Source organism: Anneissia japonica, unplaced genomic scaffold (assembly GCF_011630105.1).
Source record: "Anneissia japonica isolate Jap-2015-1 unplaced genomic scaffold, ASM1163010v1 scaffold288039_len1115542_cov189, whole genome shotgun sequence".
Taxonomy (NCBI): Eukaryota; Metazoa; Echinodermata; class Crinoidea; order Comatulida; family Comatulidae; genus Anneissia; species Anneissia japonica.
Window position 1 is genome coordinate 853,639 of NW_022726160.1, and position 24,291 is coordinate 877,929.

General features: G+C 32.3%; 1 protein-coding gene across 1 annotated transcript in view; it reads left to right on the forward strand.

The window, feature by feature from the left end:
- Positions 1-16,323, forward strand: part of LOC117113025 (Fanconi anemia group J protein homolog) — a gene marked incomplete in the record, with an annotated part of 90,289 nt that extends 73,966 nt beyond the window's left edge. Inside the window, 2 exon segments of the mRNA XM_033256245.1 lie at positions 6,774-6,913; positions 15,197-16,323. Of these exon segments, the coding sequence (XP_033112136.1) occupies positions 6,774-6,913; positions 15,197-15,268 (212 nt within the window).
- Positions 16,324-24,291: the final 7,968 nt, after the last annotated feature.

Sequence of the window (24,291 nt, forward strand, 5' to 3'; positions counted from 1 at the left end):
AGAACATACTATAAATCTATATTTTTACACCAAAAATTACTTTGTTGTTTTTTTTTTTACAAATATGTATTTTCTGTAACTTATGACCTACAGAGACACATGTATGCAGGCTGGCTATTTCTTGCTGAGTTATGTCCAAAAGAGCTGCCACGATAAAAAATGATGAATATCCAAAACAGTGGTGCAAAAGTAATTAAGACACCAATGGATTCAGTTCAGTTTACAAGAGCTTGAATAGCTGGCAGTTTATCTATTATGCCCAATGACCCATCTTTTAATAACCTCTTCGAAGTCCATTCTTTTGTGTTTATGTTGTTTCCTTTTTTCATTTGTCTTGTTGTTAACATCTGCAAGTTATTAGGTAATGTGGGAAGAAAGTATGAAGATTGGTTTTTTATTGCCCCATTAAAGATGTAGATGATTACTCCTGCAGGCTACACCCGATTCATTTATCATATTTTCATCAATTAATAGGTTCTTATTTTTTTGTTCTTAAATTCAGTTTTCTGTATCGAGTAAAGTGACGATAGTTTCTAATTTGCTGATTACACTTTAATTGAAATACAATATTTATAATGATAAATACATATTTGCAGTGTGTGTATGTGTGTATTATCTGTAGATGTAAATTATTGCATACAGTATATGTATAGTATGTATTACCTTTGATTAATATATTTATATATTACTTTGATATATATATATGTATTATATCTGTCTCTTATACACATCTATATAACATATTATAATGTATAAGTAAATATAATATTAAAACATAGCAATAAAACATAGGTTTGAATGGTACACATAATATACTGTATAGTATATTTAATTAATACACTCATATTCCAAACACAACCTGTGTTCTTCCTCAGTGCGAGGACAACTGCATCACATTACAACACAGTTGAGTATATCGATGTAGAAAAAAAGGTTTGTGTTTCAAATATGATTACTAAATGCTGTCCATCAATGGTTTATACTCGTATCTGATATAATTCCATTAACTCTCAATCTCAGCGCATACAACCTGTTGTGGCAACAACTTAATTACCAGGAAAAAATTTGAATATCACAGTTTTTATGACATTTAAAAAATTATTTTATTCTATGTCTATCATCTAGTAAGAATAATTATTAAATACATTCAGGTAATGGTTCCCTTACTTGGCGTTAGTAAATTTTTTTATCTCAGAGTGAAAAAAAAACGGAAACAGCTGAGATGAAAGCAAAGTTCTGATGATCTTAATTGCAGTCTTACATCCCAAGAGGGATTTGAGAGGATTAATTTTATTAATTGATTACAAAAGATGTTTATAGGTCAGCTGGTTTAAAGTGGCGGACTTTTTTACGTGCCATATTCAAATGTAGAGTGCAGCATAACTTTCAGAGGGCGTGTCTTAAGGCCAACTCAAACAGCGTCGTATGACGCAGCCCGACGCGATTTGTTGTCGCGTTGGGTCTGTGTGAGTTAAACGCAGACGCGATGGTGTGCGTCGGGGACAGTCGCGTCGTAGAATATTAAACATGTTTAATATTTCTCACGACGGCTTAAGACTGTCCCAGTGTGCTTTAGATGTAACAGTGTGCTCCATCTGAGCAAATTGCATGAGCTGTTTTTTCTATTTATAGTGAATTTCTCGTGTTCAGATTTTTCTAGAATTGACGATTTACACCATTCTAAGAATTGTACTTGGCCGCAAGTAAATATTCATGAGATTAAATTAGAAAATATGTGGGCCATTCATTTAGCCTGCTTGCAGCAGTCCCACGACACCCACATTGCCCGAAAGTTGTATATACTGAAGCATTTTTAAAAATTATTGGAAAACTTACACTCAGACAGTTTGTCCGATGTCCTGTTGATAGAGCAATTTCATGCTTAGATTAATTTTTTAGATTTCTCAAAGATTCTACCATAGGCCTATGGTAGAATTCGAGAAACCTATGAAACTATGAAACTGGTTCGCGGAATGATCCACTAAGTGGGTCTATGGTGTGACTCCGTAAAATTGAATGAATATAAATATGTCTGATGTCAATATCGTTATTGTGTTTGCCGCCCTCTATCATGCATTACTGGCAGACAATGCTGGACATTCTATTTTCAGCTTATGTCTCTTCCAGTCTTTTTGTGCAGTATTTCCCATAGGAATCTAATAGAGATTTTATATGCAACTCTATAATGAAAGCTTATTTGCCATTCATATCAGAGAATGATTGACGCCTTGTTATCTTTTCAATTTATGTAAAGATTGTTTTGAAGTGAAATTGCCAATGCTAATATATATAAAAATGATAATGAAAGAAAAGTAGTTTTTATTTTTCTACATTTTTAAACAGTGAATTGTACAACTTTTGCAATATTTATTATATTTTAATATGCAATTATCATTTCACAATTCATTTTTCCAGTGAAATGAATAAAAGTATTCCTTAATAAAAGTAATTATTAAAAAAAAAATAGTGATAAAATAAAGAAAGATATTTATTAAGGTAAGAAAAATAGGAATTTCAAAAAACAAAGAAAACAGTAAATAAAAAAGTAATTATTTGGAAAAAATAATAATAAAAGTACAGTAAAAAAGTTAAGAAAAAATATGTATTTCAAAAAACACAGAAATCAGTAATAGAAATAATGTTGTATGTACAAAATGGTAGAAGTGAATAAAAATTATGGTAAATGTACGATAAAAATAATGATAAAAAAGTTTTTAATAAAGATAAAAATATAAGTAATGATAAAGATACAAAAATATAATCAAAAGAAACACACATCCTGAAAATGATATACCTAGATTGTTTTTTCATCCTCAGCACTCTGGTGAAAAATTTTGGCAACAATTCGAGACCACCTTTGGACCTGAAAATTTGGGGTGGTCTTGGGGTTGGTCTCCAATTAGAGGGCTTGCTTTGTGTTAAAAGGTGAAGATTGTTATTTGGGTGTTTCGAAAAGTGGTCTCAAATTAGAGGGGTCTCGGAATTAGAGAAGTCTTAAATTTAAAGGTGCACTGTACTAATGGGAGCATACGTTGGAAGTGCTAAATAGCTGAGTATTTATATTTATACTGTTAGTACCAGGACCAAAGGCATAAATTGTATTTTAGGATTTTGATCTATTATTAAATTATCTAAATATATATACAGTACATATATATTTTTGGTATATCTTAGTTAAACAGTGTTGATGAGTGGCCACACAATATTTATTTAATTTATAAGCCATGAAATACTCATACCTTGGCCTGAAACATAGCGCGATCCACTTCACAACCTGTCAACAGCGCAAGCTAGGGTAGCTAAGCATGGCCAGCCGAGAATGGTCAGCATGTGGTTTTCAAACCCTTGGCGAGTAGATTTTTTCCTGCCTGATTAATAACACGATTTGAATTATTCAAACTTTGAAGTCAAATGGTTTATCCTAGTCACTTTATGAAAGTTGACTTGTGCAGAGTTGACTGTACATTTTGTTAAGCTTTTTAAGTAAACACTATTGATTTTGATAGTGACTGCTTTAAGCATGCTATTAACGCTTTCTTTTTGTATTTTTAATGTCATTACACTATGTCCTTAGACCCGTAGAATTAAAATGGTAGCTTCAATAACAACTTTCTTTGTGTGTGTTTGCATTTAGCAGGGCTGTTGATGCGTTCTTGATAACAAATTTATGAATATATACTATTGTGTTGTGGGTTATGAAAACATAAATTAAATGTTGACTATCATATCAATAAAACATAAAATTTAATTAAATAAAATATAATCTTCTGGCATTCCATGATAGTGGTGGTGGTCGCAATGTGGACACTTCTACCTTTACCCCAAATAGATAATGTAGTCACTGGTTGCCAAATATTGTAGCAAAGAATTACTAAAAATAATAATAATCTTTAAAAAAAAACCCTTCATTTATGTTTTTACAATCTGAAAGACTAGGTATTTGTTATAATTTATATTCCTCTATATTTTGTGGTCTGAAAAAGTAAATTTAATTAACTTCTCTTTTCTGTTGGTTGTGTTCACACACATGATAGATATTTTACTGTTATCGCCAGCAAAGATTACCCTAAAAAATACTGAAAGAAAAGACTAGCGGATTCATAATTTTTTCTGGAGTATAAATCAGTGACCTATGGTAAGAGGGGAACCAAATGTCCGAGATGAAGGTTTTGGGGTATTGTGGGCGTTCAAGTCTATGCACCCTACAAGTTTTTGAGTTTGAGCAATTTAGATCTCTTTTTGTTTATATATAATTTTCACACTTGGTTAGTGACTTTTTGGCTGCAGCCGGGGAATGGGGATGCCCTTTTCGCCACCCACCCTAGAATGTAGCATGAGAGTACTAGATATAGCGGGAGAGGGGAGAGGAGGATGTAAACAGCCCCTCCGATAGCCTACCCTCCATTTTTATGCCAACTCCTATATGTTATATGAATCTTTTAAATTGTTCCTACTACAAATGTTAATTGTAATTTTAAAATGCAAGTAAAAATGCTCAAACATGCTTTAAGGGAACAATAATGAAGGAATAAGAAGAAATTAAAAAATGTTTAGTTTTAGTGTGTCATTTATCCAAATTTTTCTGTAAAAACAATGTATTTTATAATTTTTCTACTATGCAAAAAAGACCATTATCTTCCTTTAACTAGACTTACTTTAAAACAAAAAACTATTTTTTACCATGGCCATGAAATCTGGAAAGTATTACTGAATTATATTCGGTATTATAATCTAGTCTATGCTTGTATTTAAACCAGCTTGTAAAAATCATTTCTTGCAATTCACCTGATTTTTTCTCATCCATACTTACTTGATCTACTTAAGTTATGCTTCTGTATAATTATGAATAATTATTATATATTCATTATTTTCTTACATTTTACATCTGTATTACTGCGGAATCAACTATTTCAAAGATTTTACACTTTTTCTGGATTTCGTCTCTTGTTCTTACTTTATGGTACAGTATTCAGGCCTTCATTTCATTATGTTACATTTTGTTATTACTTTGTAATGATATATTTGTTAGGCCAATATCATTTCATCTGTATACCATGTATTGAACAAGTGGAATAAATTGAATTGAATTCAATTTAATAGTGGTTCACTTGAACAAATCAGTAAATACAAATATATAAGTCCCGACCAATTAATACTGAATTGTAACAATCATAACACATTATGTTATTTGTTAACTTATGCGTGTCAATTTACGTTGGTATTAGTTGATAACCATAATGACTCATTAAACGTACTCTACTAATCAAGGGTATCAACAGTTGAGCATACTTGTTCTTATTTTCGACGATACAGCTGAATAAATACGTAGTAGGCCGGGAGGAAAAAACCAGGCAAGGTCGGCATTAGACACCTTAGGCATTGCGGAGCCGAAAAACCAACACTACATTGATTACGAATTTGACACAATTGTATGTCACACCTCTCATTGCTCTTCTAAATGAAATTACCGCTGAGTTATTGATTGCTTTTGTCAGAGCTGTTTGCAAACGTGCTACGGCTGGCCAAAATCAATGAGCTCCAGCCACTGTGGCTATCTCGCTTCAAATAAGAATCCAGACTTAATCAGTCGGTCATTAAAAAAAATTACCAAACTGGAAATCATTCTTTAGCATACTGTAATCGAAGGTGACGATTTCACTGACTCGAAAAGCAGTTAATGCGGGTAACATTATTTGTAGTACTGGCTTGGTCTTTATTACCCTTCTTTGTAATGTAACAATATTTATGTAATTTTTCTTGAGTTGCGACATAATATTTGCCAACCCCAGCCCTAGTTTCCTCTGAAAAGTAGTGCGGTATAACTAATCCCATGCACTGAGCTCCCACAGTCTGAAAAGTAATAATCGTACGATATAAATGCGTGGTTTGAATGTTAATATCGCAGTTTAGTTTTAGTTTATAGAGCGATGATAAAATAACAAATCCACTTATTACCATCCTCATATTATGTGTATATACTGGTGTATTGTTTTACGTAGGTACTGTACACAGGCATCAACATGACTTAAGACAAATGACATGGTAGAACAAAATTTAAGATGAGTTAATGAACCGCAATTTAATATTTTATATATTTAAAATCACCCTGACTCAAATTTTAGTCTTTTTTGATTATTGATTTGTAGTGGTATCAATAATGAAGTCATGTTTACATAAATTTGCATACATGTATTAACAATTTAATGAGATAAGCTACAGCCAAATCTCTGATGACTTTGGGAAAGCCTGTCACAGCCCTCAGGTCAATAAAGATCATGCCCTAGAAACAAAAATCATAAAATGCTCAATGTTTGGATCACTAGTTTTATGTTTAGCAGGATTTTATTAACTTTCAAAAACTATTTTTTAATTCCCAAATTTTGCTTTTATACAATGATATTTTGCCTGTGTTAAACACTATTGTTTATGCTTCACATTTTGTTAGTATAATGCAACTTTTGTTAAATTTCAGTGAAAACAAACAATTTATTTCATATGAAAACTACTTTAGTGTCAATATCTGCTGGATGAAAGGATGGAATAGTAGGTCAGGATTGGGAAGGGCAGGGAGTGGATCAGAAAGTGCAGGGGTGAGTGGTGGGGTGTGGGGAAGGGAATGGATTGAGAAAGGCAAGGGAGTGGATTAGGGTTGTGGAAAGAAGTGGATTGTTTAGGACAGGTCAGGATTATTACTAAACCTCTGCATCTGTGTTCAATATGAAATCAAAAATGTTTAAAACATAATTAAATATTTATATTGGTCATTCCTATAGGATTTCCCTACAACTCGTATTGGTGTGAGGAGGACAATACTGGTTATCAACCACTATTTTGCTGTGAATGTTTGAAAGAAAATAAAGGCACAAAGATGATAGGATTAAAAGAAGTGCAAAGGACAAGTAATGGCAACAATGTGAGTAGTCGTCTTTATTAATACCTTTATTGACTTTTAATTTACATTCAAATTCAATTTTGCATATTTTTGATTTTTAAGTCAGCTTGTAATTATAAATTAGAATAAAAAAAAAAATTCATTTATCAAATACATAACAATAATATTTCCTTATTGCATAGAAACATAAATTTACTAGTATTGGTAATCTATTTAAGGATTTTTGTAGTAAAAAGTATATAAATCAGAAAAGAAAAACTATATAATGGTTTTAATCTGTGCTTCATTGCAGGTTGATAACTTATTAATTTTTATTGAGCTTTTCATTTCAATTCACTTCAGTTGGTAATTAATTTACAATTCATAAACGGAATAACAGGACTGCACGTCAATGAACACATTAAAATCCATGAAAAGCAACATAACAACAAGAAAATGTAAAAGGACATAAAAAATAAGTGCTGAGTTTTTAACATGTAGTTCTAAATAAAATATTGTGATAAGCCAACTATGACTCCATCTTTTATTCTAAGAAAAAACATGGTAATAAAATTTGGAAGACAGTGAAGCAGATTTTTGTTTTAAAGCAAATAAATAGTATAGCAGTTATAGTATTTGGAATGTGTACTTTAGGAAACATCAGTACATTATTTATGAAACAAATTGCAATATATATTTAAAGTAAGTTATAAGGTGTCATTGCATAATTAGAACTAACAAACAAAAGAGGGGGGTCTCTTCAGTGCATTAGTATTTAATCATTATATCATATCTGTGGGAACCCCTAAAAATTATCGATTTTAATTTTAGTGGTTAAAATACCTATTAAGCCGGGTAATCGTTACGACTGTCGTATGACCATCAGCTGACGAATCCAACTGTGTTGCCTGTAAGTGTTAGACAACACGACGCTGTCTGCTGACTGTTGGTGCCAGTCTCTGGAGAGATAGTCGCTGAAAACGATCCCTTACATGCGCGTCGTGGCATTACGTTCACCATGAAGCTGCGTCTGACAACCGTCAGTGCCCAGCGGAGGGGGGAAAAATTTGATATGTCGTAGAACTTTTTTTTCTAAAATGCAACAAGTTTGTTTGACCAAAAACTTGGGAAGGGTTAATAGAGGTACATCTTTTATTTAAACACTGGGGGAGAAGGTGGACAGATGGGTGGTTAAGTCTGGTTATGCCCTGTTTTTCCCCCAATTTTTTAAAAGTAGAAAATCTGTATCTCATTAACTGTTCTTGAGTTTTTCATTAGCTGTTTCCAATTTCCAATTCAACATCAAATCATTCAGACATTTAGTAATATATTTTTGGAATATCATTTCCATACAACTAGATATTATAGTTATGTTAGCATTCAACAGCGTGCTATTGCTTGGAAAGCTGAACTGCATATGCATAAGCCCATTCCATTTTCATTCGTTCAGCCAAAAGCCTGACTTCATTCAATACATTCTGAAGGCAACTTGCCCAATGAGTTATATCACAATAAAGATTGAGGAAGGGGAAGCCCCTGACACATAAAGCAACATCAATGAATTTAGATAATTTTAGTTTATTTAAAGATATACTGCCAGTCATGAGGTAAAAAAATTGAAAATTTTGATTCCAGATTTGAATTCCTTAATTTGTATTTTTAAATATTAACTAAAAATTAAAAATTTGAATTAAAAAATAAAATTCCCCATCCATTTTCTGAGAGTTAAATAATAACATTCTTGTATTCTTTTGCATAAATTCTAAAATTTGCTGGTAATCAATTTCAAGATTTTTTTTTTATTAAAATGTCTGTAAAAAGGTGGAAACTACATTTTTCGATCTGATTCTTGTTGGAAGCTAATGATTTATTTGATCTTTGCAAATGAGTATCCACAATTTTATTTGAATTTTTGAGGTATTTTTCTGTTGTTTTGACTAATGGTACAAACTGTATTTAACATTATTGTTTCTGAACAAAAAAGTAGCATTGACATGTATGTAGAGAATATTGTAAAGTAAAGAACCCATGTGCTAATTTTTTTAAAGTTTGTTTTTTGTTTTATAGCCCAACACTGAGATATCTGTGACCTTTGTATTTTTAGTAGCAACAATGCAAGATTTCTTAAGTGTATATTTACTGGTATGCTGACATTTTCAACTAATGCAAGTTAATAATAATTATGAATTTTGTTTTGCCAGTTCCAGTAATACAACATATGGTTTTGTTTGGTTTAGTTTACTCAGTGAAAACCAACAATTGCCAAAATAACACTTACTGTAACTACACACAAACAGAAGGTGCATGTAAATTAACACTATATATTCAATTCTCTATTGTATTTGTTTAAGTATGTGTTTTTTCACAATTTGATTAAAAAACCTTATTGTTACTAGAGCATTTAAATTATGTTGCCAGATTGTTTCATTTTAGAACAAGTATAATGAAAGACCCCATGACTTATTACCTTTACCCGAGAAAGATTGAATTTTGGAATAATGCCTTTGTTTTCATATGTTATTATGTTTTCACCTATTAAAATATTCTATTCATATATATATTTTTTTTTTTTTGTGAATAGCTGCTTTGATCCATCTGGTATTTTTGTTATCTTGTTTTTCAAGAAAATTTTAAGGTTCTTTTCATTTAAGTGCTATTGTTGTGGTACATGGTATTAAAACCTAATTTGATTTGAGATTTTTTTAGGGATATTCGAAGGTCACTGTGTATAAATTTTACATATCTAGAAACAAAAATCATTTACAGGTACAATAGGTTTCTACAATCAGCATTGTGTATCAAAAAATTGGATGTCGCTTGTGCATAAAATATCCAACGTAGGTCTAGTCTGTCATGTGCACAAAAAAATCATATAATATCTAGTGTTCGGTATTGTCAAAGAGTTTAGAAAAATTTGCAAGAGGTCCGACTATACTTATTTTGCAAGTACGAAATGAAACGAAATGCGAAGTACTACTGCAATATAAGGGCACCCTATTAGAATTTGTATAGAGTTTGAAACTTAAATAAATGTGTTCTATAGACTTAGCACGGGTTCTACTGTATAGGAAACACCTTTTACGTTGGTTTGAAGGGCACCAGTTAGTTTTGTCCTTTTTTATGTTGCATTTACTTTTTCTTTTTATGTTAGTAGTTGTAATTTTCGCTGTCCTGTATCAGGTTTTTTGATGTATAATGATTTTTAATAAAATCATCGATGATACAATTGCAAGTGTTTACATACCTCAACATGCTGACCTACTGTAGGCCTAGCTAGCTGCGCATATGCACGATTTTACAGTCAGATTTCCAAAAAAGCAATAAAATTCATGTTGGATGCCTTCCATACTCCTAGCACTTTTTAATACCATCATCGCTATCTTCTCAACGTTAAACCTTTTCTCGGCGTTCCGCCTACCTCATATATGTTCCTTTGGCGAAACGAGGTAATTAAAGGCAAATTGTGTTACTTATAGAGTACTACAGTGTTACGCCACAATACCACGTGATGTTACTCCGTTGCTATCGTCAACACAAAATGCATTCAACCGGACGCCATTTTCACCACTGACAAACCATTGATCTCAATTTCTAACGTAATTGTTAAAGTCAGGCTCCGGAGGAAAACAATTTCTTGTTATGTTGTAGAACTGATTTTTCTAAGACAGAAAAAAGTTGTTTGACGAAAAACTGGGGAACGGTGAATGAGATACAGATTTTTTAATATTTAAAAACTGGGGGAATAAGGGGTGTCAGATGTTGTAATTTAGTTTTTCTTTGTAAATTTTAATTGATGATTAAATATGTGTCGATAGCTATTATAATGCAAGTTTTTGTGTTTTTAGTACATTTTAATGGTAAATTATTAGGTTTTAAAATGCCTATTCCAGAAAGCCTATTCTAAACCATTAAGATTATGTCATTCAGGTGTAGTTGACAATAGAAGGTGCCACCTGGTGTTGTGACGACACGATTGTTGTACTCTATAATGTAAAATCTCATTTCCAGCCATCTAGGAATCAAAATTTTCCCGGGGGAGGACCCCTCCCCCTTTCATTTTGGGGTTTTTTGAACATTTTGAACCCCCTCTTTTAAATCCTGGATCTGCCCCTGATCCTGATGCAATACTTGGCTATTGCTTACAGTATGAAGTATTACTGTATTATTCCATACACAGTATTGTGTACCCAATTTCATTTACCAATAATATTCGAAAAATAATACAAAATCCTTTTACTTACTTATTCATGGTAATGGTAATGGTGGGATATTTGTAGTGCGCCTTCCACAATAAAATCGTCTCAAGGCGCCGAAAAAATGTAGGACCATGAATTTAAAAAAATTAAATTATATTATAACGGTTCATTAATTTTATAGAATAGAGACCATTAAAAAAAAAAAAGTAATTGATCTAATCTTGCATTGTGCTAATTGGCAGACACAATACTGTAATTTCAGGTTTCGATTTTTATTTCTTTAAAAAGATAATTACGGATGCTATATTTAGCTACTTGATAATGAACCACCCATTGACTGATGAAAGTGTTATATCTCATTTCTATTTGGTTTTGCAGCTTTTAAGATCATTAGTTGTCTGCTGTCAAACGATAAAATATGCTGTAATAATATCGTTGAAAATATAATGATACGTGTAGAATAATTAGTATAATAAAATAGGCTTAGTTTAGAACTTAATAATTATTTAGCGTAGTTTTGTCCTTTTTGATTTTTTCTTCAACTGAATTTTCAAATTTTAAAAAAAATTCTCATTTACCAGTATGTTTTATATTTTAGGTTTAAAATTTTATGTGTTTGTTTATTTTTCAATATATGTTTGTGATTGACAGCTATGGCTCCATTTTTCCTGAATTATTGCGAAGTATCAATGTTATTTCTGTTCTATAAAATTATATATACATCTGCTGTCAACAGCTTTTATTTATTATAGGACAAACAAAACTCTTGTGTCCTTTTACTGCATGTGTAGCTTCTGAAGATGAAACTTAAGGTTTTCTCATTAAAATTTTGTATTCTTTTCATTTTTTATTTATTTATTTTTTTGTTCAGTTTTCCAAGACTGAGGAAGGTACTTGTGGAAACATATGGCACTTTTGAAAGCATGTAGAGCTTGTGGGTTGCAATAGAAAGGTTGAGGGTTTGAGATTGGGTTTTCCAAGACTATTATTTATACGGTTCCTTCCACCTACAAGTACGTTTGCAACAGTTGGATAGTGTTTTTATGCTCTTCGGGTGTCTAACCCCGGTGTTCTTAAAACAAACTTTAGTTTTAGTTGGAGCTAAAACTTAAAAATTATGTCATTTCGTATTCTTAAAACGGACTTCGACTATCAATAAGATTAATGACACAAACCTTGACTAAAACGATACCTCCGCAGGCCGATTTTTTTAGTCAGCCAATGGTCAGGCTAAATCGCCGACTTGAAATATTTACCCAACTAAAAACGTGTTTTTTGTAAATCACGATAAAGTGAAACAAATAAAAATGGTTGTATGCGCAGGTTTGATATATCTTCTGTGTGTTAAACAAAAGAGACATCAAGTTTAGCTTCCAGAAGGAGAAATTAACATGTTTTCCTAGTTACATGTGATAATTTTTTATTTGCATGAAATCACCTCGCATTGCAGTCACGTAGCTTCACAATAACAACAACAAAGATGGCACCACCCTCGCTCGGGCTCAGCTATCATAGTTCTCCAAAGAAAGCAAATTTTCAGTGACACTTCAAATTCTCTATTGTAATATGTTAAAAACTAATATAGTTATTATAGAAAATTAATTAAGCAAATGGTAGTCTATTATGAATTATGAGGAAATAGGTTTTTGAACCACAGACGGCAGCTTAATATTCATCCGCGTTACCGGATCTCTAAAATTTCGTCAGCTATTAAAGTTAGCCTTTTTCATTGGTTAGTTTGATAGTTGTGTCTTGCCAGTCGTCTTCAATTGGACTAAAACTAGGACTTGATTTAGTCGTAGTTAAAACTTCAACTACGTTGTTCGTGAATACAAATTGAAGTTGAAGTTGCAACTAGCACTAAATGAAGTTCTAGTTCGAAGTTCGACTAAAGTTTGTTTTAAGAATACGGGCGTTAAGCAGCCCCGAAGTGCTCTTCCTACCATTATTACTACCCAGCATTCTGGGCTTATTTAATAGGAGAATCATAATCACCAGTATTACTACTATAGGCTTAATTTCTAATTGTATAAACTAAAGATGTTTTTGCACAAACCTGGTGTGGTTGATGACAAAAATGTGAAATGTGTAAGACTCAAACCTATGAACTCCAGAGCTAATAGCCAGGTACCATACTCCTAAACCACCAAGTTTGCATTGATAATTATGTGATGGATCAATGATAAATAGTTGTCAAAATGCTGAAGCTAGGTTTGAAAATTGAGGCTGAGAGATTTGAGAGGCCAAAAAATGGGAACATTTTTTGTCATCCAAATATTTTGAATAGAGAAGGAAGGGGTGTCATTTGTTTGCTGGTAGCATAGTAAAGGAATATGGAAATAATATTCCTACAACAAAAAGAATTACAATGCTAGAAAAGGGAAAAGAAATATTTGTATGTATATTAGACAGACTTAAATATATATATTTCTCTTCAAATTTAATTACGATTTTTGCCAACCTTATAAACATTTATTGTTCTTGCTGACTGAATAAAAAAAGTTGAGCGACTTAGTGTGTGTATTTGATAACATAAGTCGTTAATATCACGAGATGGAATGTTTAGAAAATTTAGCTGGTGGCAGCAAGCCTGTCTTGTGAATCATCGGACCAAATAAAATTTTACAAGATGTCTGAGGTCTTAGATAGCGTGTTGCCGAATATTTATTAGATCTGTTTATTCTACAAATAGAATTTAAAGAGATTAAGCAACCATAGATATTTGTTTGTTTATTGGACATTATTTAAATCATATTAGGTTTTCAGTTCTTTTCTTGTGTTGGAATTAAGCTTTGATTTTTGTCCGCAACTACTGTCTACACACCACTGTTCTGATACACCCACTTACACGCCACTATCACACTACTACTACGACTACAGTTAAACTTGCCTAAGTCGACATTGCGTAACCCTAATAATTTTTAAGTTGATCTTATTTTACATGCCAAATTGTCCATTAATTAACAATCCGTAAATCAAATTTTTCCAAGTCGAACAATTTTTCAACGGCATTTTGAATTCGAATTAAGCAAGTTCAACTGTATATTTAACCAATATAACCTTTTCAGAAGTATAATCTTGCATTACTGTTACGACTATCTGTGATCAATATTTCTTAACATTCCTACTACAGTATCAGGCAGGGGTGGAACCGGGGGGGGGGGAGGCCAGGGCCCCCCCCCCATAAGGGAGAAAAACCACAATTTGTCGGGGAGAAAAAAAAATTATATGTATTTTCTACATATTAGTAGACTCTAAAATCGTTTAAATAAGTCATTGAAACCACTAAATTCTCAAAATTTTCGTGGGCTTTGCCCCTGGTCTGCTTTCCACCAATCTTTCAATAACAATGTTTGCTCGTTGGGCAAATCCTGGCGCCACCCCTGGTATCAAGCATAAACTTCCAATAATGATTCATTATGTGTTGGATTTTTATACCATTTCCTACCAACAAACAATTTTATCAAAAATATATATATATTTTTAAATTATATACCATAACCATGTTAGGTATCATAAAACCTGGGCTAATAAGCATTTGAAATTGCTTAAAAATTACAAATTAATAACAGTGGTGCTCTGGTCTTTGATACCCTTCCTGTACACTGTTTCTATGACCAAGGCCCATTTTTTAGGGATGGGATTCAAATATGCCAGTGTTATGGGTTTGTTTCTACTGAAAATTGAGATAGAAACAGTCCTTTATCAATATTATTTTTAGTAATCAGGAGATAAGGACACTAAAACTTTAAAAAATAAATAAATAAAAGTATGGTTCTTTGAAACAATAAAAGAATCCATATTTTTTTCATTTGCACTCTAAATTTAATTCTGTTAATTTGGCAATATTGGGTTTTTTCTCTCAACTTCCAATTGTGTTTTCAGTAATAAAATATAGTGGATTTGCTGTGCTCCACTGCCGTAAAAAAATAGGTTGTAAGTTTTGTACACAACAGTTGTATTATACTGAGGGGCAGCTTTGAATATTTGTACAGTAGATACATTGAAATAGAATTGAAATGAGAAAAACCAGTCTTTCACAAAAGGTATGTATGTAGTTAGGGTTGATGATTTTATAAAATAATTTCTGTTTTAACGATATCATTTTTTTATTTTTTGTTTTTCCTAGATATGGTTGTTCTCCAAACATCTGCATTACTGTCACCATGTCTTCCCAGCAATGTCAGGCCAAGTCACCTAACACACTGATTATCTCAGCACTGTTGACTTCATTTGATTGAATCACTTCAAGTATTGACTCCATTAATTATGCTATTGACTATATCATTTTAACTATTGATTCAATTACTTTATACTATTGACTCCATTACTTATAATATTGTCTTACACTGTTGGACATATATTTAACTCAGTAGTGACTCACTACCCAGCATAATACTATAGTCTCTAGACGAGACTTTCTTAATTCCTTGTTTCGCGTACTTAGTTTTTTTGAATCTTATCGAAGGAAGGCAGAATAAAAATAAATATTGTTTTCTTATTTAGCAAATAGTTTTGCCAAAATCATCCAGACAGAGAAGAAAATAAAAATAGAATTTTATTGGTGAATGTAAAATAAGATAATTAAATGCTTCAAATTTATATAATTAAGAAGAAGTATACATGTCTTATCTTTGGAAATTTCCAGGCAGCGGAGGGCGTAATAAAAAGAAAGAAATTTCCACTTTTCCTTGGCGGTGGGTGCGCTAATTGGCCAGAAAGAATATTTTATATTTATTCGAAATCATTAATATTTGCAGTTTGGCTGGTTCGCTAAGCAAGGTGTAAAAAAAGCCTCGCCTTGTGTAACAGCAGTCAGAAACGTTCTCCTTTATTTAAGCCCAAATATTTTCATATTAGTTCAAATAAATATATGTATAAATAATAATATGGAAGTAATATGTATTAGTGGTGAAATGTTTTAACTGACACTGTGTTTTTGTCAGATACATTGATTTATCTCAATTGGATTTATAAATTTATTTATTATCAGGCATAATTCACAACAAAAAAGAAAAGTAACTTTAATTAAAGATGTATTGTCCCCTGAAAGTGGACATTTAAAATTTTTTAAATAATTGTGAAATTAACTTGCCCATTTTGTAGTAACATACAAATTATTACTTGAGCAAAGAAATTATCGAATTCTCATTTTTTGCTGTAAAATTATGGGTAAACATTTTTTAAATACACTAAAGTTAATGTAAAAAATAATTATGATTTCTTTTTGTATTTTGCATGGGAGAATACATCTTACAATAATCTTAATCTCAATAAAAAGTAACTCTTGCTTCTGAAATCATTGTAAACTATTGTTGAAGAAAAATTTAAAAAAAAAAAATTATTTACAGCAGATTGTGTTAATTATTGTTATATAAGACAATAATAATGTAGGTAAAATCAAGGACATTGAGCCTTTAAGGCAAAACAAAACTTAATAAGTTCTTTTTTTAAATTAATTAAATCTGTAGAATCGATGAAAAGATGGATTTAAATAGATATGAATATTCATATCATGTGTGATCGCATGGCACTCAATCAGCATTTAATTTGACTTCATTGTCAAGTACTCTTAAACCTTAATGTATGCATCACTATATAGGCATGTTATTGTTATCATTATGATTATTATTTTATTATTGTTTTCATTATTAATATGGTATATTATTATTATTATATCAATATTATGTTCATTACTACCAGCTTCATTATCACCATCATCATCAGTATCACCATCATCATCATTATCATCTTCATCGTCATCATTATCATCTTCATCGTCATAATCATCATTATCATCATCCTCGTCATCATTTATTATCATCATGATCATCGATATCGTCACCTTATCACCACCATCATCATCACCATCATCATCATCGTCGTCAGTGATCATTATTATTATCGTCCTTATTATCATCAACATCATTATCATCAATTCCTCATAGTGAGGACTTTCCATTTAGACTACAGATCCCCCCACCAATTAAGGACCCCTCCAAGTCAAGACCACCTCCAAGTGAAGGCAAGTTGATTGGCCAAGCGGTTAAGGCAGGGGCATCACAACCTACAGCCATAATATTGGCCTATGGTTCTTGTAGTGGAACAAGTCATGTACACTTTGAAGAACCCAGTACATCTTTTGAGATGAGTGTACTGGTCCATCCAGCCCATGTTAACCTGCAATTATTGATCATTAGAACCTACGTTAAAAAAAAAAGACCACTTTTCTATGATTTCAAATTAACAAATGTTTTTTATCTTTATTATTCTAACCAAAACTGCTAAAAACCATGAAAACCCCAGCCCAAAAGTGGAGGGAGACCTGAAATTTCTGTATTAAGCTAGCTAAAACACTTGAAAAATAAATTCAATATTTGAACAACTTGCTTTGTAAATTTGTAAAACTAATAACTTTCAATTGATACTAGAATTAATAAATGCATAAGTAAAACCATTGAATTATTATTATTTGCATAGGTCTAGTACATTAAATTGATAATCATTACTGAGACTTTCGTTAAAAAGAAAGTGTACACATCGGCAAAACACCAAATTGTATTAAAAACATAATAGTATATTGCTTAAGCACCCACTCTGATATAAGGCTATATATTTTTACACTATAAAAAATGTGTAAAAAAAATATAGGCCTATAAATAAATACCCATAGTACATACGAGGACATAAGCCTATGTGTAAAAAAAAAAGAGTAAAAAGTCTTACATGAAGTATGAAACCACAATCATTATATGAACAGACAAATTTATATTATATTATCTTTGATTCAAATGTACAGATATCAGAAAAAAAATGTAGCTAAAATGATCTAAAAATACAGTTAAAAAATATAGTTCGGGCTATAAACTATTTGATCTGTTTAGTAGCTTTTCTGGAATAATTAATTTTTAATTGATTTTAGGGTTTTTTATCAGTTTAAGTAAAGACAGTATTATACAGTCCATCCTCCAAATAGAGACCAACTTTGAGACCGTGTCAAAGACCACGCCAGTGGCGTGGTCTTGGAGTTTGATCCCCAGTTAGATTGTAAGCTTTGTGTTTAAAGATTGACAATTGTTATAATTTGGTCTCGAATTATCGGATAATGAACTCTTACCTTTAAATTGATGACCTGCAGGCGGCCTATAAGTTTCTGTTTTTGTATACGAGTGTTTATAATTAAATAATGATGAATAAAGGATTTTTGTCGATTGTTGCAGAGTGTGATCGTCGTTGTTTATGATATGGTTTGATTTTCTATGTCATGGTAAATGTAATGTTGGTATTGATCATGGTTGCTTCAAGCCTCTTTTCCACATGCGAAATTCGCGCGATTCGATGGCGTCGGTTCATGCGCATGCATATACACAATTCTGTCGGAGTTTTCGCTTCAGCGAAGTCGGTAGTTCGAACTGTTTCTACTTTTTTGCGAAGTGAAAACAGTGCGCAAACAATCAGAGCTCAGGAACCGAACCGACGCCTTCGATTCGCGAAAATATATTCGCCTAGTGGATAACAGGCTTCAAATTGTAAAATTGTTTCGTCAAAAGAAAAAACAACTTTAAAAAAATCATGATCTCATTAGCCGTTCCCGATTATTTCTTAAGAGACTTAGCTTAAATATACGTCTGTATATTTGTACAGAATATCAAAACAATTGTCCTCGGAGGCCTGGCTTTTTAGAGCACTGAACAAATTTTAACAGCTCATGGCATATAAAGTGCAAATAATCCAATATTATTATAATTCCTTCAGAAGACACAATAGACGATGTTGTAAGGCAGTACGTCAAACTTTAAAATTCTCATAGTAGGTCTATTTAGTTAATCGTTCAGTTTTTCTACAATTTTGTACCATTAGGTTTTCTTACTTGAATAAGTAGATTGTTAGATAGTACAGGTAATTTCATTTTGCGCACATGAATTCGATATTAGGCTTGTAAACGAGGGTAAAAGGCAGTAAATTGGTTGAAGATACGTTCACTATAGTAAGTGATGCATTGTGTTGTGGAAAGTGCAAATAATTAATGGGAGTAATGTTAGTGTATTATTGTGCATTGAAGGCCTCTTGTATAGTAAACGATTAATTTAGAAGATAGACTATGTGCTTTCGTCTATTGTAATAATAATATAGCACGCATTAACGTCAGAATAACAACAAATGATGGGATATTTCTAAAGATAATCATCTGAAAAAGTGCTTAGAGTGGTAATGAATATGCCACTAAAAACGTATAAGTGCTATTATTTCGAAATTGTAGGTCTGTAAACTGTTGATGATTAGAACTACAGGAAGAAACAAGCCGTCACTTATATCATTAATTGTCAATCATCATGGATAGAACTTGTACAATGATGACGGACTAATTATAATCAACGAGACACTCAAGAAAATCCAAAGATAAATATCACACTTGTTTATGTCCGTGTAATGTAACAAATATAAACATTTTTTTTTCTCATTTTGTGTAGTGGTGAGGGTGTTCGTGTGCGTCGGTCTGCACAAGTGTAGGTAGGCGCATGGTTTAGAGTTTGCATCACGCCTATGAAGGCTGAGAAGTTCGGATATTTAGGGAGTGATAAGCAAGCCTACAAATCCTTATTGTATTCACGTTGTATTCGAAACGCTAATCTGTAAATTTTCGGCGTACATTCTTTCTAATACTTTTTTTTATGAATCATCTGATAAAATGAAACAGAATACATATTATCAAACAGAAAATTATAAGAGACGACACCACCCAAGTTCGTTCTCTATAATCCCCCACAACATTCTTAAAAGTAGAGTTGGAAAAGAGTCCGAAGCATTGCTATAAGACTAAAAGTTGGCTATATCACTATTTCGACTGAGGTAAAGCTAACTAAACCCGTTTATAATGTTAACAAAATGATACCATCTATGGCATTATGTAGGCGGACGCCCCTTTTATTATCGTCTAAATATTCCTGATACTTGCTCCCAACATATCATTTGTATGTTTTTCATAATCTTCTGACGTTTAGTGGCGATCGATGTGGTGTGGAATTTATTAAGGCCTATAAGTAATTGTTATACTAATCTTCCGTTGGATAAAAGCACAATGTATGAAAATGTGGGTGCATTCTCTGTTTCTATGCGTCTGGATTCTATGGAATTTCTGTTTGACAATTGAATTGACTATCCAGGGTTGTGCTACTCTGTTGAAACTGCAAATCTTCTCTTAACCAGTCTTGTTTCTAAATACAAATCATATTTTCATATCGAAGAGTTATTAGTATATACTGTACAATGTAAATATCAATTTATGCTGAACGACAGGCGCGTTTTATTGTCGTCTACTACCAAATTAAAGCGTCATCAAATTCAAAATCGAGTCGCAGGAGTTGAAAAAGTGTTAATTTATCAAAATGATTTTGAAACACGGTGCCACCTTTGCCGCCGATGTTACGCGTTTGTCTGTTGGTGAACATCAGTTCAGCAACTGCAGTGGCCGTTCAGGTAATTAAAATCTGTCTGTGCACGATCGAGTCGCTGAAAATCTACTTTTATTTGCAAGACAAATAGCTTGTAAATTGTTTGTATTAATATGCTACAAATAATCGTTGTGATGACATCTAACGCTATAAAGTTGTAAGAGCAGTGCGCGTGCGTTGTTGAGGCAGACAGAAACCTTTCTGATTTATATCTTCGTAATTCTTTCACTGTCTATATCATAATACCCTTCCATTTATTAAGACCTACTATTTCTTTCAAAAGTTAACTTCAGTTAATTCTTCAACATTTGTTTCACCATAATAACATAATCATAAACATAATAAATTTGCCAATGAAAATAGTTAAAGTCAAACAAATTTGTTAAGAACAAAATGATAGTTATTGAAATTATGGTTTGGATCAGGTCTAGAAGCGTCAACTTGTCTCAACCTGACCCATTTAAAGAAAAAAAAAATGAATAAATTAATCAATAAGAAATAGGCCTACACTATGATACACATGAACAAATCAAGGCCTATAAAAGCACAAACCATAATAATAAATGGTTACTGGTCAGAATAATTTAAAAGATACATTTTTTTCATACGATTTCTAAAAGTTAGTAAATTATTACAATTTATTAGTTGATCATCTAATTCATTCCATAATTTAGGGCCAGTTACAGTAATAAAAATATTAGTTTTAGTTAGTCTTGAAAACGGTACATCAATTTTTATTTCACAGTATATTATTACTCATATTATTATTTGCCAATATTAATGTATACGTTTACATTAGGTAGGCCTATACAGGTACACGTAGAATAATACGATTTTTTTTATATTTTAATTTGTCAATCTGTCTTTTTTTCGCTATTCTTTGCATGAGCCAACTCAATTTCAGTGTATTTCCGATGTTATACAATGATAATAAATATTGAATTAATGAAAAGTTTTAGTCCTTTTTATTATATTATTGTTAAATCATGTTGAGGTTGGTCTATCATTCATTCTAACAAACAATGTAAACGTATATTTGAAAAATGGTAAAACGTGTTGTCTTCCCAACACATTATTGGCATTGGGGTATGTTAAAGGCTTGTTTATTTTACGAGTATAATGGTCCCAAAATGGATTTGGATTCCGTTAGTATTTCCAATAACATGTGCACTCTGCCCAATAGTGTCCAACATTTTCGAAGATTCAAAAAAAAAAAAAAAAAAAAAAAGAAAGAAAGAAAGAAAGAAAAGAAAAGCGTTGAATTTTCCCATTTTTTGGGGTCCAGTGACAGACCATCTTAGGAGAGTCGGCATCGTAGTTCTGTGAATTGACCTACTTAAAATTTTAAATAACCGATTTACATTTGGTAAGTGGAATACTCCCACCCCCAGAGATCTCTGCTATTGCAATATCGACATATTTACAGCCTCAACGTTAAACCTTGCCTCGCTCACACAGCAAACTAAGCATTCAACTTGCGCGTTGTGAATCAAAATAGTCGTTTTCAGTCGTCAGGTCATGTACGGTAGGTACACAAACCTGCTAATTCAACGTATCATTGATTGTGTTTATCGATATACCCCAGGGACATACTTTCTGTGTTCATAATGATTTACGTCAAGTGTCAATTTCGTCGCAAAATGATGTAAAAATGTATTATCAATATTAATTTTTTTTTCCCAACTTGCGATTTCACGGCATCGTGTTTCAGATAATGTTTGTGTGGTTCATTCCAAGTTACAATGTATCAGGTTAAAAAAATGAACTCCCTTGCATAATCGTGAAGGCATACCCTTCCGTGTTAACGTGACGGAAGGCGTAATTTAGCGTGACACGCATGCGTGATTTACCGATTGCCTAGTTGATTCGGTTGGCCGACGACTAAGCTACACGCGATTACCACATTACATGACGGTCGCGTCATGCGCTAATATCTGCCTTTGGAAAGCAAATCGTTTTGAATGTGAACCGGCGTGACCGTTATTAAAATCGACACACCGATTTCTAAAGGTGCCCCGTCGAGTCGTTAAGTAGCAGTAATCAGGGAGATTGTTACATTTTAAGTGCGTCTATATTTCTGGTAATTATCTCTCGGTTGGGTCATTTATCATGTCTCTTGGCTATGAATTAGTCAAAGACGTTTTAAACCTGTCACTTTGAAAGTTACATGCAGAAGTCTCTCTTTTTATTCCCTCTAGCGCTAAGCCGCCTCTTCATCCTCGATCGCATTCTAGTAATTACAAACACAAGAATAAAACAAGAATAAATCTCCTTGATAAAAAAAAAATCTCAAAAGTGATTTATGTGCTGCGGGAAAGAAACAAAACTCCCACGTTTGTCGATCGTCACGAATAGCGCTGGAACGATTATCGAACATAGGCTGCGCTCCGTGTTGTGCGTTGTCGGGCGCGTGGATACATTTTCTTATACGGCCACGGCTCCATGGGGCGTCATCTGGTGACGCATACGAATTTAAGTTATGCGACTCGTCGCTGAAAATGGAATTGTCCGATGTGCATATTGATTGAATTAATTAATCATTTAATTGATATTCAAAATGCATTTTAAATTAACTTAAGAGGTTAAGCATATTATATTAATCTTACTGGAAATCTATCATACATTCTTGTGCTGTTATATTGTATTAGAAATATCGGTTTCCGACATGTCCAATGTTGCAGGTGCCTTCGATGTACGGTACAATTGGATGAATAAATATTGTGATGCCTGTTGTTTTTCACGAACTTTCTTTCTATGTAGTCAACTTGCTATTTTGAAGATTGAGTATCATAAACGGGCGTGATGAGATTAGATAAATATAGATGTTATCTAATTTGATATTTTTGCTCGCATGGTCATCGCTATTACTTACATATTCGTTCCCGTTTCGTGCGACCACGAAACGTAATGCGCGTGACCACGATTGAACCAATGAATTTTCATGATGGCGGCAATAACTCGCCACTTCATTTCTTTTCGATTATGTAGGCCTGTTATCAAACACGGCATTATATATCATATTATACCGAGTATTATGTATTATTATATTAGAATATTCTACATTATTACCTACCACACAATTCCAACGACTGGGATTTCGCTTCTCAAAACTTCCATAGGCCTATCCCTCATCAATTCAGCCATGTATTGGTATACTTCGCTAAAGTCAACGGTTTTGTTATATGGCCATGTTTCTATTTAATTAATAAAAAAGGTGTCTTTATTTAATGTTATTCACTATTTTGTTCAATGGTAGGCCGAATTCTCATTATTATTAACGAATGCCTATAATATATAACCTTCATTATTTTTGTTTTATTTTTTTGTTTTTGTTGCTGTTGCTATTGTTACTGTTTCTGTTGATATTAATAATTATTTTATCCATATTAATATTTATTTTATTGTTGTTATTGTTACTATTATTACTATTATCATTATTATTATATAACTTCATTACTCTTTGACATTTTCATTTCATATCCACCTTTGTAAATCGCTTTCGTTTTGTCAGTGGGATATTTTTTTCTTGATTTCTTGGTCTTGTTTTCATGTGGTTAGCAGCTAATTTCATCATTTTCATTTCGCTGTTAAATGATTTTGTTATTGTTATTCTGTCGAATGTCTTGCTAATGATCAAGTCATGACTCGCATTAAAGACTGGAGTGGAGCGTTTAATGATACGCCAGCAATTCAATTGAGTCGCTTGTAACAATGTGTCATACGGCAGTAAACGCGTCAAGTGGTACTTAAAACGCTATTGCTAGGCACTGGA